The following is an 18,140-nucleotide window of genomic DNA, read 5'->3' on the forward strand; positions in this document are numbered from 1 at the left end:
TATATATATATATATATATATATATATATATATATATATATATATATATCTCAAATAAATAAATAAATAAATAAATACAATCTTTAAAAAAAAAAATTCATGGCCGAGATGCTTTTTTTTTTTTAACAGTCTGAGCTATGTTCTTTCTCCCTGAGACCCTTAGGATCCTTAGGCCCCCTTTTTTTTTTTTTAAAGTAATCGCTATACCTGATGTGGGGTTCGAACTCACAACCTTGAGATCAAGAGTTGCATGCTCAGGGTGCCTGGGTGGCACAGTCGGTTAAACGGCTGCCTTTGGTTCAGGTCACGATCCTGGAGTCCTGTGATCGAGCCACCGCATCAGGCTCCCTGCTTAGCGGGGAGTCTGCTTCTCCCTTTGCCCCTCCCCCCTGCTTGTGCTCTCTCTCTCTCTCTCAAATAAATAAATAAAATCTTAAAAAAAAAAAAAGAGTTGCATGCTCTACCGACTGAGTCAGCCAGGCACCCTGAGACCCTTAGGGCCTTTTAATCTTCTCAAGGTAACAACAGATGAAGCTCGACTACCTGCCAAGAGCCCTCTCAAGTTCAGGCCTGTAATGGGCTACAAGTGGAGAGGTGAACTTAACTCTGGCATCTCAGACTTTGGGCCGCTGTTTGAGAGCAATCTGTTCCCTTCACCTTCCTTCATAGCACACACACAAGCAGGAGGGCACCCACAACAGACTAGAAATTGGGCCTAATGGTCAACTTCTGATCTCTCTCCTGGTCTCTCTGTGTGTAAGGATCAAGGCGTGAGAGGGGGGCACAGCCGGGATCCCCTGGGCCCTGGCCCTCCTCCATGGCTGCCAGGCAGCCGCTCAACCATCCTGGCCTTGAGGTCCATGCGCAGATCGGGCCAGATGCAAGTCCAGAGAAGGGGAGAGCGGTTAGAGCAGGGCTTCTCCCTGGAAAAGGACTAGAAGGTTGGCTGGAGTCCATAGTGCTGGGAACTCTAAGAAGGTCAGCTCTCTGATCATTTATTCTGCTTTGACACCTGTGTGTCTTGATAAATTTCCTTTCTTCCCAAACTCCTATCTTCTACTCAAATCCTCATTTTTCCTCTTCTATCCAGAGTCATTCTGTTTCTCTTGAAGGGCCTCGAGAGACAACTCTTATTCAGCCATCGGTTACTAACTTGCAATAATTGGCTACTGAACATCACTATGTATACATAAGCCATCATTACAGGATAGGAGGTCACCAGTCTTTTCTATAGAGGGAATCTGCTTTTCACTTCATCAGATTAAAAAGCACCCGCCAGAAAAGGCACCCAGAAAGGAAGAGTGCTGGCAGTATGGGGTCAGAAGGCCGAGACCTACTAATTTTATTTACTCTGGCTGGTTCCCCCCAACTTGCTTCTCTCCCCTCACCCACAGAATTTGCTGACAGCTCCTAAGTGGTGAGGATACAATACCTAACTGGAGTAGGGCACGGTTTAGAGGGGTTTGCCTGCTACTGTGGGTTATGTTGGAGGCTCTGGCTCCCACAGGTGCTGGATGAGCTGCAGAGACAGGATCTGATGGTGGGTGCCATGCTGAATCACCAACAGGTGACTGATAAGACCTCAGCAGAGGAAGAGTCACTTCATGGCCCCTTTTTCTCTCTCTGGGGGTCTTGCCAAGGCACAGAATGGTAGTTCTGCTCCATCTCTCCCCTGCATAGGAAAGCTTTCTGCGTGTGGTTGAAGGAAAAAAAGAACCTTCTGAAACTGTAGACAAAGAGATCTGGTCCAGATTAAAAGCTTTAAATAACAATGTTAGGCCTATTCCCACTTCTCGTGGACAAGCGGGCATAGTGGGAGTCTAGACATAGTGGGGCTTCTAGAATGGGAGAGCCTTGGTTCAAGGAGATAGTTTCTTTATCTGCAGGCTACTCACCCCAGGGCCCAGCTACTCGAAGAACAGCCAGTGGATTGGAACGCCCTAGGACAGACACCACGGCCTTGAACCACGTTGGGGGTGCACGGATCTCACTGGGGTCCGTTGGTCGAAGAGGAAAGCCCCATGGGTCCACCAGGATGAGGTGTTTAACTCTAAAGGAGGAAAAAGGAAAAGACAAGTTGTATGTGCTTGGAAGAACCATAGCCCTTACCTTGCCCAGGAAGAAGAGAACCATCGGGAACTAATATTGTAAGGTTCCCGGTGGGACAAGGAATTAGGTCATGAACAAGAGGGGTGACTCCTCCTTACCTTTCAGGGTACTTGATAGAGTAAGAGGTGGCCAGGAATCCTCCCAAACTATGCCCCAGGAGGATCATACTGGGGATCCCCATGGTCTCCCGCCATGTCTCTATGGATGTCACAAACTCGTCCTCGGCCCCCTCAGGGTCCCTGGGGAACGTTGGCCTCGAGCTTCGCCCAAAGCCAAGCAGATCAAAGGTGTGCAGAGTGCGACGGGCACTCAGTGAATCCATGTTGAGGATCCAGAGGCCCACGCCACCCCCGAAGCCATGCACCATCACCAGGGGGGTACGATCCCTCAGCTCCGGGCTCACGGTGACCGTCCAGATCTTGTTCTGGTTTGGGAGGGACACATATCGGGCCAGGAACTTGTTCTGGAGGCCTGGGGAGAGGGGAACGCAGGGCAGAGCAAGAAGACTGTTTTCTGACAGCACTGTCATGTGTCCTTCAGCTTCCTCTCTCCATTGCCAAACCCGTCCCGATTGTCCTCACCTCCTTCCTTTCACAACCCTCTGACCACATGCCCTAAGAGATCAACTCCAAGCACGATCTGTAGGCCATCTAGTCTCTAGTCTCGAGGTCATTAGAGGGGCCACCTCACTCTTCCAGATTGGGTGTCCGGCTCCCTTTGGGCCCAGCGTGGCAGTGACCCCATTGGCCTCAGAGTTCCTGCATCCATTGCTCTTGTACCGTGTGTGCTTGGGGCTTGGCAGAGGGACAGACGCATCCTCCCTGGGGGTGTCTGGGGGGGTAGCTTCTGACTGGAGCTGACCCAGGTGGAGGGGGTGATGGCTATGGGCTGAGCCACAGGCTTATTCCTCTTGGAGACAGACAGTGGGCGGTGCTTGCTCTGCTGGCCTAACAGTCACGTGACAGAGCGGCTGCAGGGGAAGTTGCCTGGATCCCGGGAGGAGGCTTGGAAGCTATGGCTGTTCTGCAGCTGCGCGTACACAGGCCCATAGGAAGACAGGGGGTCCAAGGCTGGGGCAGTGGGTGCAGGGCGGGGAGGACTGTAAGGGAGACGTGGGCAGACCCGGCCCAAGGGTCTGGTTTGAGCCTGCGGCTGCTGCCAATCATAGGATACCCTGCCCCAACATAATACTATCCAAGAAAGCTGGTCTGTGGGAATCCCAAACTACTGTAGTAACCGGGTATGTGGTGGGCCTAACTGGATGGAATATATGCATAGCCATATTAGAGAATACAGGACAGCTGCTGGGCCTAGGGTAGGAAGGTGGTAAATCTGAGAAGTGCTTATGTGTTTGGAAGAAGAGAGAGGGAGAGAAGGAAGAAGGGAGAGAGAATGTGTAGATGTGTGTGTGTGTGTTGTGTGTTGATAGTTGGTACCGGGTTTGAAGTGAAATTGTGGGGATGTGTCAGGAACTAGCATGATGGATAGGGCGGGAGCTGTCAAGAAACCACTATCGTACAATATGGTGCCCCCCGTGCAAATCTCTTCTCCCAAATCACTGACATCCTTTCTTTCCACCCCAAGCACTGCTGATCAGGAATTGGTGGGCTCAGTGTAGCAGGGTCTGGGGAGATCCTATATCCTCTTTGGGCCTCCTGATGGAGGTGGGATCAGCTATCCCTTCTACTTACACTGAAGGATCCTGGCTTCCACATTCTTCAGCTGAGACATGGAAGTGGGGCGCCAAGCAGGCAGCCAGCTGCTCAGCCAGCCTTGTGGCCTGGGACAAAGAAACACAGTGACACCCATTGGCAACATTGATGCTCCCAGCCTTGCTGACAGTTATAGGAGTTATCAGGGTGTTTCCCAGGCTCAGGAGACCTGCCACTATGGCAGTCAGCAATTCCCTGCTGCCTGATAGACTGTTACTCTTCCCCAGCAAATGGCTATTAACAACATGCCCTTTGTTTCAACAGATATTCAGGGCACCAAGTGAATCCCACTTTACAGTTTGCAAAGCTCTTTCACATGTATTATCTCATTTGGGCTTTATAACTCCCCTTTGTTACTGGTTATCATAATGTTCCAAGATCACAAGGGGAAAAAAAGCCAACTATTAACTAATGTTTCAGTTATCTTTCTCTTTTGTCATGCCCAGGACTGTATGTTCCTTTAGGGTAGGACAAATTCCCATGCCACCTGCCCTCCTGGCAGGGCCTTTGGGTTTGTGTGTGCCCTCTTCCAAGCCCCTGGAAGTACAGAGCGGGGTCAGTGCCCAGCTGGGCTCTCAGGCAATCAATCAGTCCAGCCTGGAACAGTGAGATGGGACAGGAAGGGAGCAGGAGACAGGAGACCTGGGTTCGAGTCCTGTTGGGATTGCCTTGCCAGGCTGCCTCTGGCCTTGTTTTCCAGATTACAAAATCTGTACAGGGTGCCTGGGTGGCTCAGTTGGTTAAGGGTCTGCCTTCGGCTCAGGTCATGATCCCGGAGTCCTGGGATCGAGCCCCGCATCGAGCCCCGCATCGGGCTGCCAGCTCAGCGGGAAGCCTGCTTCTCCCTCTGATCCTCTCCCCTCATGCTGTTTCTCTCTCTCTCTCTCTCGCTCTCTAATAAATAAATGAATAAATAAAATCTTTAAAAAAAATGTGTACAAAGCTCACATATGTCCTCACCTCCAATGGCACGCAGTAAAATGAGGATAACCCATCCTGCTGTCTCCTTTATTACCAAGAAAATCTAAGGTTACAGGGTAGAGGTTGAAAGCACCAGTTCTGGGGGGGTGGGGGGAGAGACCCTCTGGTTCTGCATCACACTATCATCATTTACAAGCAGAATGGCTGTGGCTTGATAAGTAACCGGGCTTCGAGCATCTAGATATGTAAGGCACCCCAAAAGGTGCCTGGGACAAATTAGATGCTGAAATGAGTTTATTATCCTTTTTCCATCGTATATGATATTTCTCTCTCTCTTTTTTTTTTTTTGATATTTCTCTTTTCTTGAACTCTGCCTGAATGAAGGGGATTACAGGATGGATACCACCAGCTACATGAAGGGTCTGTGAACATCAGCATAGTCAGGCAGGGGCATTCTGTGGGGGGAATGAGGAGAACCATTACTGATCCCTCTTGCCACACACTGGACATCCCGATACATCATTTGAAGCACAGGATTTTATAGATTAGGATGGTTCCTTAGGAATCATCTAGTCCAGCCTCTTTATTTCACAGATGAGAAAACTGATGCCCAAGGAGGTCATGTGGCTAGTTAGAAAAAGAAGCAGAGCTAGAGCCCACATCTCAAATCCAGGTTTCTCTGTACCCTTCCTCTGGAAGTTCCAGCCTCAGCTTTTTCTTTTTTTCTTTTTCAAAGGAGAATTATTTCAAAAGTTTATTTATTGATTTACTTATTTTTAGGTAATATCTACACCCAGCATGGGGCTCCAACTCACAACCCTGTGATCAAAAGTCACATGCCCAGGCACCTGGGTAGCTCAGTTGGTTAAGCATCTGCCATGGGCTCAGGTCATGATCCCAGGGTCCTGGGATTGAGTCCCAGTCGGGCTCCCTGCTCATCAGGGAGTCTGCTTCTCTCTCTTTCTCTGCCTCTCCCTCCTGCTCATGCTCTCTCTCTCAAACAAATAAATAAAATCTTAAAAAAAAAAAAAAAAAAGAATCACATGCTCTACCGACTGAGCTAGCCAGGTGCCCCCAGCCTCAGTCTTTTCAAACTCCCCATGTATAACTGCACTTTCACGCTGTTTTCTGAAAGGAAGTGCGAAATAAATCAGAAGGCCAGAGTTCTAATCCTGACACTGCCATTTACCAGCAATGTGACTCTGGGCACATTATTTAGCCTCTCTGTGTCAATTTCCTCAACTTTAAGAAAAAGATAATAACAGTATCTACTTCATAGGGTTTGTATGAAGATTAAATGAGTTTATGTCCCTAGCTCACATAGAAGAATGCCTAGCATAAGATAAACTCCCAACAAATGTTCTTTTCCCCAGCTAAGGCATAAGCTGCCTACATTCATTCAACTCTTCAATGACTGCAAGAAATCCTGAGGTAGCAGCTGAGAGTGGTGTATCAGTGACTTCAGCCAGATGAGAGTTGTCAGTCATAATCCAATTCTATGGAGACTCTCAAGCCTTTTAATACTCTACTGGAATTCCTAACTGTAGGCTTGAAGCATGGGCACCAAGACTGTAGAATTTTGCCAGTCTTAAGAGACAAACTTTCTCTCTACATCAGAGACTGTGACAAGTCAGACCACGACATGTGGACCCCACCTTGCCTTGTACTTGCCCAAAGCAGCACTTAGGAGAAACGTCCCATGCCAATGGCACCATGGGCTGCTCAGCAGATATTCTTCAGGGAGGAGCTTTACTTTGCCTCTCTTCCCCGAAAACGTTACAGCTAAAGCACTGGAAATAGCCGCTGGCACACTGTAGCTCCTCAATACCACTGGGGAGGTGAGGGCTAGGGTGGGAAATTGAGGCAAGAGGCAGAGAAGCCACTCAGCCATGAACTTAGGCTGGCCCAAAGTGGTCTCTTCCCTCTAGAGGGCTTTTATCCTGGTGGAGGGTGAGGCAGAAGGGGTTCTGCGTTGGGTCAGAAGCCTGTTGTGGACTTCTGTGATTTGGGCAATCTCCTCTAACTTTTATGGGCGCTGGCTTCTTCATCTGTAAAAAGGAGCTGAAGTACCTGCATCTCTACCAGCTCTAATCTGTGTTTTCCTAAGTTATTTGTAGCCATTGTAAATTTCCTTTTGGGAAGGTCATCTTTAGAAAGCAAAACTCTTCCTGAGCAGTTCCTTCAAGCCCAGGAAGCTATTACCGTCATAAAGTTAGTGTTGCAAGCTGCCAGTTCTGCAGCTCTGAAGAGCAGGAACACAGGATCCAGGAAAGGCCCTGTTCTGGTGAAACCAAGGCTTGGCTGGTAGCTGAGTCATTCTTCTGGAAGCAACTTTCCCTTGCTTCTATCAGACTGCGCACTGCTAGTCACACCACCTACAGGTGGCATCCCAAACCTGATGCCCCTGAGACAGTGATAACAAATCCCCAAAACTGTAATTCTGAAACCACAGCATTAAGGATCTTGTGCTGATTAAAAACGTGAGCAACTAGGATCGCAAGCGGCTGGCTAAATGTCTCAGTGGGCGAGAGCTCAAGAAACTTGCGAGCCCATTACTCCAGACAATCCAAGCGCCGGAACCCTCTCTCTTTTCTTCCCATGCCCTCTCCCTGCCCGGCTAGGAGAGGCCGTTCCCACTCCACCCCCCCTACCGTCCTGGGGAAAATCTCGACGAGCAGACCTGACTGCTGACTGCTACCCCCGCGCCCGCATTCCACGAACTTCCTCGGGGGATCTGGGCCATCACCACTAAGCCTAACCTCTCTGTACGGCGACCAGAGGAGCGAGGAGCGATCGCGAGGACCACGGTGACAAGTCAAGAGTCACTCGGCAGTAGGCAAGCTTATCTACCATCGCTCCCTGAGCTCTGCTGCCTCCTCTTCTGGGCAAAAGCAAAGCAAGCAAAGCAAGCAAACGCAACCCCCGGCCCTCCCCCGAAGCCGACCTGAAAAAGGAAAGGCGGGAAGGTGTCTACAACTGTTCCTCGGTCACCGACAGTCCCGGGATCATGGCCCAGAAAGAGAGAGAGAAAGAGAGAGACAGGATTAACTCACTGTTGCTCCAGATCATCAGCCATAGTAAACAAGCCCTGCCGGGTCGAGCTGAACCAGCCCATCCCTCCGCCTGACGCCAGCACCAGCTGACCCAGAGAAGGGTCGGATAACAAAGTGGGGCGTGGCCAGGGCTTCGGGGCGGAGGCGGGCTCTGAACCCCGCTGGTGGTCCAACCCGGATCTGCCTGCCGACCCAGGGAACTCTGGGGACTCACCAAATAGGATGGTAATCCTGCTCACACGTTTGGGGGACAGTGAGGGAGACGGGCAGTTCTGAAAGAACCGGGTCTCTCACAGAACCTCCTTCAGCCCTCCATTCTGTCATAGTTAAAAAGTGACAGAACTACCCTTGCACGGTCACACACACTCTTTGGGCTTCCCCGTATAGCTCCCTCCCCTCTGATAGCCTCCTCCTGGTGTTTCTTGTAATGTGATGCTTATGATGCTTGTGGAAGACAATACTACTGGTTCAATGTTTCTTTCAAGGGGCTGGGGCTTGTACCCCAAGTAGATTGTCAGGTTTTGCAAATAAAAAACAAGATGCCTAAACTTCAGATAAACAACAAACTTTTTTAGAATAAGCATATCCCGTGCAATATTTGGGACATAAGTGGGCATCCAATATTTTATCTGGCAACCCTAAACCTTAGCGACATCTCTCAAGATGCAGTTCCTCTGCTCTGGAGATTTCCCAACCTAGTTCCCAGGAAATATGTGCTCAATCCCAGGTATCCCAGTTTGGAGGATCCCTGCCTCCACTGTCCTCAGGAGGGGCAACTGAAGGACTAACCTATAAGGCCTGGTCTGCTTTAGGTTGCTGGAGTGGGGTGTGGGGTGGCTGGCTTATCTCTTAGGTCCTGAGCATACTTCAGGCTTGCTCAGCAGAGGAGCCAAATCTTGAGGCTGGCACCAGAACTTACCTGAACTGGTAAACAAGTCATGACGTCCCTGGAGTTGTCGGGGTTCTGGTCATCCCCTTGGTTAGGTTAAAACCAAACTGTGATAGAGGGTGGGTGGGAAAATCCTGGTAGGGAGGGGTTTGTCAAAGTGTTTTTCGTTAGCCCTCTTGTGGGTCTTAGATTTTGAATTTCTTCTGTTTTGTAACACAGTGTTAAATTGATCTCATTATCATTTTAAGGGCTCAAAGTTTAAGAGAATGGGCATTTATAGAGTTTAGGGGCCTACAAATTTGCAGGATGTGGGGTAGTGGAGTATAAATAGAGGATATATCCCATTTCATTCTTTCAACAGAGTACAGTGATTCTAAACTTCAGTGTGCATAAAAATCATCTGGACGGCTTGTTAAAAATTCAGGTTTCTAATCCCTAACCTCTGAGATTCTAATTTAGTTGGTTTGGCTTGATGCTAAAAACTGTATTTTTTTTTTTTTTAAAGATTTTATTTATTTACTTGACAGAGAGAGATACAGCGAGAGAGGGAACACAAGCAGGGGGAGAGGGAGAGGGAGAGGGAGAAGCAGGCCTCCCGCTGAGCAGGGAGCCCGATGCGGGGCTCGATCCCAGGACCCTGGGATCATGACCTGAGCCGAAGGCAGACGCTTAACGACTGAGCCACCCAGGCGCCCCTAAAAACTGTATTTTTAAGAAGCCCTTCAGGGGGGTGGGGTGGGAGGGATGGGGTGACTGGGTGATAGACACTGGGGAGGGTATGTGCTATGGTAAGCGCTGTGAATTGTGCAAGACTGTTGAATCTCAGATCTGTACCTCTGAAACAAATGGTGCAATATATGTTAAGAAAAAAAAAAGAAGAAGAAGGTAGCGGGAGGGGAAGAATGAAGCGGGGGAAATCGGAGGGGTAGACGAACCATGAGAGACGATGGACTCTGAAAAACAAACTGAGGGTTCTAGAGGGGAGGGGGGTGGGAGGATGGGTTAGCCTGGTGGTGGGTATTGAGGAGGGCACATTCTGCATGGAGCACTGGGTGTTATGCACAAACAATGAATCATGGAACACTTCATCTAAAACTAATGATGTAATGTATGGGGATTAACATAAGAATTAAAAAAAAAAAAAGAAGCCCTTCAGATGCTGGAGCTCAGTGAGACTCATTGGTTAATCAGAGGCATAGTTTCTGGGGTCACAAGTCTGGCTTAAGGGTAATTGTGGTTTTGCCACATACCCACTACATGCCCCTGGGTCAGTTATTTAGTGTCTCTTAATTTTCTTCCCTTGACTTGTTTGTGTCTTGTTGTGAGGATTAACCAAGATAATTCCAATAAACAGTACATTTATGCTAAAATGTATTATTATTACTATATAGCTATTCAAAGCCAAGCATTATGTTAGGCTCTAAGAATACCATTATCAAAAGGAAAGGGATTAGCCTGCTCTAACGGTAAACATAGACTTTCTATCTGCTGCTACTCTAGGCTATTTGTCCTTTTGCTGAGCTGGCAACTTTAGATTCCGAGCTCAGCTCAAACCTCCCCTCTTCTGAGGCCTCTCCTGACCACAGGGTCTAAAAGAGACCTCCAGTCACTCTATCATACGACTCTATTGTATTTTCTTCATAACACTTATCACCATCTGAAATTATTGTGCCTTTTTGTTTACTCATTTATTTATTTATTTATTTATTTATTAAAGATTTTATTTATTTATTTATTTGAGAGAGAGAGAGAGAGAGAAACAGCATGAGAGGGGATAGGGTCAGAGGGAGAAGCAGGCTCTCCGCTGAGCTGGGAGCCGGATGTGGGACTCGATCCCAGGACTCCGGGATCATGACCTGAGCCGAAGGCAGTCGCTTAACCAACTGAGCCACCCAGGTGCCCCTGTTTACTCATTTATTATCAGTTTCCCTCCACTAGATCTTAAGGTTCACAGGGGCCTTGTCTCTTTTGTTCTCTGCTCTGATGCCAGCACCTACAACAGGGTGTGACTCAGAGTTGTAGGTGTGGCTCAGAATAGATACATGGGTCTACTTATTGTATGAATACATGGATACAAGGTCTAGCTAGGGGGCAGATGTGTAAACAATGACCTATAAACTCATATGCTAAGTGTCAAGGGCTTTGGAGCTGTATTCTCAATTGTACCATATAGAAAATTCTGGGCTACATCATTCCAAGATAGGGCAATGAAATCTCTCCCTTTACTGAAAACCTGTAAGATGTAGAATTTTTTGAGGCCTGGCTGGAACTGGTTCTATCTGTCTAGACCTCATCTCAGGAGGTGGTGTATTTTGTTTCTATGTGCTAAACCATCTTTACAAGAGAGGTTGCTTGGAAGTAGGAAATGTGTACGTATGGAAAGTCCTTTTACAACCAAAGTTAATAGATCCTTTAAGGTGTCCCCAGAGCTGGGATAATTTAGGATTGGGCTAGATCTGCTAGAATTATAGAGTGGAGAAAACTCTCAGTGCCTGCTCTAGGCAGGCCTCTGTGGAGAAATTTAAGGTACTTTTTTCTCCTTATCTTTAAGACAAGACACACTATGTGTAAGTACAAAAGTATATTTTCCTTCTACTGACATTATGTGTGATTTTATGGGTAATTAAAGTATTAATATGGCTTTTATTGATGGAAACTAATCTTGACAAACCCTCTTTCCTGTACCTGTAAGTCACATTAAATATTCTATAAGTAGGTGGAGCTGATAACCTGATACGTTAGGCCTGGCAGGAATAGATCATTCTTCAGTTTCAAATGGGTGTCACTGCCTTTTGAATGAACTATGAATAAGATGTGACCTTTAAACATAGGAACCGAATGGAATAGTTCTAAAGTAGTTCTGTCCAACATGATAGCCACTAATTACACATGGCTACTTAGGTTTGTTAGAAAACAAAATTTAACCAAGTAAATGTTGAAGATCTAATTGCCTTTATTAAACAATTCATGAATCAGGCAGCATCTCATCTAGAGGGCAACCCCTTCGGGTCCCCTCCCTCCTCCAGAGCTTTGTAACTGTCACTCTGCTATCACGCAATAAACTTTGCTTTGCTGCCCACCACTCTGTCTGGTCTACCACTTTATTCTTCGAAGCGGTGTGACCCAGAACCGCAGGCACCCACCGAGGGAGAAAAAAATCCTGCAACAGGACCAAGGAGGAGGGATGCCTGAGTCATCCTGAGGAGGGAGGAGTTAGGAGAGGAGCAAGCTGGATTTTCGTATCTGCCTCAACATCCCACCTGTTGAAACACTACATGTCTGGGGTGCCTGGGTGGCTCAGTCGTTCAGCGTCTGCCTTCGGCTCAGGTCATGATCCCAGGGTCCTGGGATGGAGCCCCGCATCAGGCTCCCTGCTCGGCGGGAAGCCTGCTTCTCCCTCTTCCACTCCCCCTGCTTGTGTTCCCTCTCTTGCTGTGTCTCTCTCTGTCAAATAAATAAATAAAACCTTAAAAAAAAAAACACAACACTACATGTCTAGTAGCAGCTGGGAAACTCCACTCATGAAAGGAGAACAGTGATGAAGTAATCTCTACACCGAATGTGGGGCTCAAACTCACAACTCCAAGATCAAGAGTCATATACTCTTTCCAGCTGAGCTGGCAAGGCACCCCTATTGCATGAATTTAACTGGAATAAAGAACATAGAATTTGACTCCCTATTAAAAAATAATGAGACCAGAAAGAAGACAATCTCCTAAAAGTGGTAGAATTGCTTTAAGTGGTTAAAGTTTCTCAAGTTCTTGACTTCCATGGAACACTTGGTGAAATGTGTTACATAGATCATTCTTTAGGGCAGTTTGCAACAGTTTTGTTTAACACAGTAAAAACCTCAGTCAATATCTGTTAAGAAAAATACAGGAAGGACTTGAGCTGTGGAGGGAAGAAAAAAAGACTTCACTTTAAAAAAGAAAAAAACAAAACAAAACAAAATTTAACCAAGTAAATGTTGAAGATCTAATTGCCTTTATTAAACAATTCATGAATCAGGCAGCATATCATCTAGCAAAAAGAGGGGAATGCCAGGAGATTTACGAAATGGAAGGTTTTATAGAAAGAGGGTGAACAAGAAAGCTATTAGCAAAAGAACTGTTCAGGCCACTTTGCCTTAGTGGGGAAAGCAAGGGGGTCTTATCTTCTTTTGAGGGAAGGAGAGGGCCCATGTGGCAGACTCACTGGCATTGATGGAAAAATTCTTGCCTAACCCATTAAGACTACATTTTTGGGAGAGGTTGAAATTGCAATTAGAATAGGTATTAAGGCTTGAGTTTGGGAATTTGGTCTAAGTGAAGCCATTTTGGGCCTTTTTTTTTTAAACTTTAAATTAGTAAAAATTTATATTTTTAAATTTAAAAGTTTGAGGGGAGTTTGAGCCCCACATTCGGTGTAGAGATTACTTCATCACTGTTCTTGATTTAAATTAGTAAAAATCAAGTTTCTTAGTTACAACTGGCTATATTTGAAGTGCTCAATAGCCACATGTGTCTAGTGGCTGCCATACTGGACAGCACAGAGACATTTACATCATCCCAGAAAATTCTATTGGATGACGTTGCTCAAGCGGTGATGAGTTCAGTCCCGTGTCGTGGAGGGTGTTCTGCCCTTGCAAAGGACAATATGGTAGATTTTTGGGTGCTAGGGAGGAAGACTGAAAGGTTCTCTTTATGGGACTCCCAAAGATTATGTCAGGGAGGAAGAATTTCCTTTGGCCTTCTAGGTGGACAAAGAATCAAATTAACAGGAGAAATTAACAGGAGAAAATCAAGTCCAGGTTTTCACCTGTGCTTCTACCAACTGGCTACAAATTGGAGGTTCCCATGACCCCCTCCTCAGGTTCAGTAATTTGCTAGAATGGCTCAGAGAACCTAGAAAAATAGTTTACTGTATTACTGGTGTTACAAAGAAACACAAGATCTAAAATGGAGTCACTTTTGCTAAAACCCCACCAAGACTTAATACCTAACCTAATTGCACTTGCTGCCTTTGTAACTTCCTGGTTAGCACTAGTGAGGTAATCTGCTTGAGACCCTGGGACTTCACCTATGGGAAGGTAACCTTACCTGAAATAATCCTCTTTTAGTTTCCTGTCCCACTCTCCTCCTGCCTAAAAAACCTTCCATTTTTGTACAGCTCCTTAGAGCTCACTTCTATTTGCTAGACGGGATGCTCCCTGATTCAAAAATTATTGTACAAAGTTAGCTAGATCTTTAAATTTACTCAGTTGAGGGGTGCCTGACTGGCTCAGTCAGTGGAGTGTGACTCTTGATCTCAGAGTCATGAATTTAAGCCCCACGTCGGACGTAGAGTTTACTTAATTAAAAAAAATATATATATATTTTAAATTCTCAGTTGAATTTTTTTAACACTGATTTGTTATAAAAGGATACAGCTTAAGCATAGTGATATGGAAGAGATGCACAGGGCAAGGTATGGGGGGGGAAGGAGCACAGAGCATCCATGTCCTCCCTGGATGTGCTCAGCAACCCATAAATTCTCCAAACTCCTCTGGTTAGGTTTTCTTTCTTTCTTTCTTTTTTTTTTTTTTAATGGAAGCTTCATTACATAGGTATGATTGATTAAATAATTGCCCATTAGTGATTGAACTCAATCTCCAGCACCTCTCTCCTCTTGCGGTGGGGCTTACAGTTCCTAGCCTGGAATCAGAGTTGGTTCCCCAGGCAACCAGTCCCTACCCTTAAGGGCTTTCCAAAAGTCACTTTAATAACTTAAATTCAAATGTGGTTGAAGGGGCTTGTTACGAATAACAAAAGACACTCCTTTCACCTTTATTGCTCTGGAGCTATTTCAGGAGCTGGGAACAAAACCAAATATTATAATAAAAGATGCTCCTAGTAATGAAGGATGGTTGGAAGAAAGGCAGGCAGTGACAAGTGGCACCCTCCCCCCACCAAGAGGAGACCACCCTTAAAAGGATTTTACACCACCCTGGAGGGAGCCCTCCACCCTTTCCCACCTGGTAGGTAGATGACAAAAACCTTATTGGGTGACAGGTGCATGGATGGTTAATCAGATTAAAATAACCTGCCAACAAGCCCATAAAACCCTTCAGACTTAGAAACCTGGGGCAACCCTCTCAGGTCCCCTTCCTCTTCGGGAGCTTTGCACTATTGCCCAATAAACTTTACTATGGCTCAATGAACTTTGCTCTGTTGCCCACCACTCTTTGTCTGGTCTACCTCTTCATTCTTTGAAGCAGCCTGACTGAGAACTGCGGGCACTGAAGGAAAAGAAATCCTGTAACACCAGTGCTCTTATCATCACTTAGGAAATTCCTAGGGTTTTAGGGGCCCTGTGCCAGGAAAAGGGATGAAGACTAAATACACATTTCTTACATTAAAAGATACAAGGAAAGGGCGTTTCATTTCTTACTGTAGAGACACTGTAAAGTTGTGGCCTTTGCTTGTAAGGAGACCCTCTTGCCCCTCTACTTTCTTATTGTTTTATGATGTTGAGTGTTGAATAGCAGAACATGCCACCCCAAAATATGCCACTGTAACATAAGCATTATTTTGAGCTGAAGGCAACTGAGAAGAAGCAGATACAAGAAAAGCTCTCTGCCCTCCTCCTATTTGCCTAAAAGTGGGACATAACTTTGTAAATGTGCCCCCCCCCCCCCCGCCATAAGGAAAGAACAGAACTCTAGATTCTTATCAACCCAGAGAGGGCACCAGAAGAATCTACCTAACAAACTTTATTAACTAAACCTTATTTTTATTAATTCCCTCATACACTTTTACCTTCCCACAATTTGCTGCCCTAGAAACTCAAAAGTCCTTTTTCTTTGTCTTGTCACTTCTCTAAAAGTGTATTCCTTTTTTGTAAAATGCTGTTGTTACAAACAAGGTAACAGGCCCCAAATGGAGTCACTTATATTAGGCCCCACATCACCAAACGTTACAGTTTTGGCTTTCCTAGAAATGGAGTCAAACAGGAATTGCCTAATTAGCATTAGTCAGGTAATGTACCTGATAGATCCCTGTCATCCTTCTAAAGGAAAATGACCTTGACATCACCAATCAGCTTTTTGTCTAGTATAACTTCCTAGTTCCTGCTCCCATCTGCCTATAAATGTCTTTCATTTTGTATAGCTTCTTGGAGCTCCTTTCTGTTAGACTGAATATGCCTGATTCATGAATTATTAAATAAAACCAGTAAGATCTTTAAAATGTACTCAGTTGAATTTTGTTTCTTACTATGATATAAGCCCAAGTTCTAACCGCCCCTTTGAGTTACTCATAACTGAGTACTCCCATGTGTCTATGTGAAGCATATGTTAATAAAGTTGTTTTCTCTTGTTAATCTGTCTTTTTTCAGTCTAATTTACAGGGTCAATAAAACTAAGATGGTTAGAAGGAAATTTTTCCTCTCCAACAGTATTTTTGTAATAAAAATCCTAAGATCTATTCTGACTTCACCTTTAATTTCTAAATTTGTTTTGCCCCTTGAGAGCTATCTGAGTTGCAGTCTTTTAGTGCCATCTCTTGCATGTCCAAAATATTGGGGCTCTGTGGTTTGCCCAACTTTTAGTCAGAGATATAGAGGAAGCATAGTTAATTACCAGTATTAATGATTGTTAAGAGCAAATGTTTACAGAACATTTACTGTGTGTCAAATACTATGTTAAGTGCTTAATGTTGAAGTCTCATTTAATCCTCAAAACTGTTACAAAAATTCAACCAAATAAAATTTGAAGACCTAGTTTTTTTTTTTTTAAAGATTTATTTATTGACAGAGAGAGCACAAGCAGAGGGAGCAGCAGGCAGAGGGAGAGGGAGAAGCAGGCTCCCCACTGAGCAAGGAGCACGACGCGGCACTCGATCACAGGACCTTGGGATCATGACCTGAGCTGAAGGCAGCCGCTTAACTGACTGAGCCACCCAGGCGTCCCTAGTGTTTTTTTTTTTTTTTTAATGATTCATGAATTGGGCAGCATTTCATCTTGCAAATAGAGAACTCTGAGGAGTTTTACAAAATGGAGGGTGTTTATAGAAAGAGGGTAGGGCAAGAAAGTTATTAGCCAAAGGAAAGGATTGTTTAGACCACTTTTCCTTAGTGGGGAAAGCAAGAGGTCTTATCTTCCTTTGGGGCATGGAGAGGGCCCATGTGGAAGACTCACTGGTGCTGACTGAAAAATTCTTAACTGATTGGTTAAGACTACATTTCCGGGAGAAGTTGAAACTGCAATTAGATTATGTATTAAGCCCTTGTTTGGGGACTCAGCCTAAGGCACCATTTTGGGCCTGTGCTTTTCTTTTTAACACAACATTCCAGCAATCCTGGTATTGTTATTTCTATTTCATAGAAAAGTAAAATGAGGCTGCATGACTAACCCTAGAACCTGCACTCTTATCCATTATTCTGGATGTGATTTTTTACATATATTCTGATTTAAACTATTGAAATAAATTAGGATTAGCAATTTCCTATTGACAGATCAGTCAAAAATATTTCAGTGATTATAGAATCATAAACTGAACACAGAACAAGACCTTTTCTTGCTGTTTTAAGTAGTCCAGAAAAGCTTTAGTTTATTATATTGGTGTTTGACTTTGCAAGTCTCAGAAAAGGATGCACTCAGTAAGTGAATTTGATATTTTTCATCTCTTCTGCTTTCCCCCTTTGGGAGTTCCTGTGGAGATGCTAATGATGATAGTTGACATGGATCAAAGGCAGACAAAACATAAGGGAGAAACTGCTGGAAGGAGCCTGGCTGATGGAACAGAAACCCCCTGAGGAATCCACTCCTGAATGATTAAAAAGCATCAGCCTAGACTTTAAAGTTTGAAGTTGAACACTGGTGAGGAAGCTACCCTCCTACTTGCTGATGAAACAGGGGGAAAGGTTCAACTTGTGAGAAAAACTGAAGCTTCCTGCCTTATTATATTGAAATAGGAACCAGCCTGGTTATTCACTTTTTCTCCCCTTTTCTTCTCAGCAACATAAGAGAGTTTAGGCTGAACTTAAGTTCATATAGCAGCGCAAATCTCTATGGGTGTGAAAATGAATCTCTTTTTAAATAGATTGTAAAGCTTTCTGAAGACGTGAATTACTTCTCTTCTTTCTAGAACCTAAGCAAGGTTTTAATCACCACTGCTCATCAGTACGTTTGTTGACACTGATGTAGTTTCCAGTTTAACAAATAAAAAGTGAAAATGAAGGACCCTTGTCTTCACATGGAGCTTTCGGAATTTTGATTGCGCACCTAGGATAGCTCAAAGTTGTTAATAAGCTTAAAAAGCACCTGGTTACGTGGGACCTGCAACTGAGAGATGACAGAAGTAGGGCTGGAAGGTCAGATTAATGTGAAACTAAAAGGGCAGCGAAAGCCAGAAATTAAAGTGGATCTTATTTTTTTTAAAAAAGTTAAAACGCTAAATATAAGCAGGTAATTCCATTTGTTAAAACACAAAACCACAG

The 18,140-nt window shown here is 45.1% G+C and overlaps 1 protein-coding gene across 2 annotated transcripts in view; it reads right to left on the reverse strand.

Annotated features, from left to right (window-relative positions):
• ABHD4 (abhydrolase domain containing 4, N-acyl phospholipase B) overlaps window positions 1-7,857 on the reverse strand; it is a 13,157-nt gene extending 5,300 nt beyond the window's left edge. Inside the window, exons 1-4 of one of the 2 annotated variants that reach the window (XM_021695374.1) lie at window positions 7,796-7,857; window positions 3,801-3,889; window positions 2,208-2,580; window positions 1,896-2,050 (exon numbers count right to left, since the gene is read on the reverse strand). In XM_021695374.1, coding sequence (XP_021551049.1) covers window positions 1,896-2,050; window positions 2,208-2,580; window positions 3,801-3,889; window positions 7,796-7,857 — 679 coding nt within the window. The remainder of the gene's footprint in view (window positions 1-1,895; window positions 2,051-2,207; window positions 2,581-3,800; window positions 3,890-7,795) is intronic. The other variant, XM_021695373.2, reaches the window with a different exon arrangement.
• Window positions 7,858-18,140: the final 10,283 nt, after the last annotated feature.

This window comes from Neomonachus schauinslandi, chromosome 9 (genome assembly GCF_002201575.2).
Source record: "Neomonachus schauinslandi chromosome 9, ASM220157v2, whole genome shotgun sequence".
Lineage (NCBI taxonomy): Eukaryota > Metazoa > Chordata > Mammalia > Carnivora > Phocidae > Neomonachus > Neomonachus schauinslandi.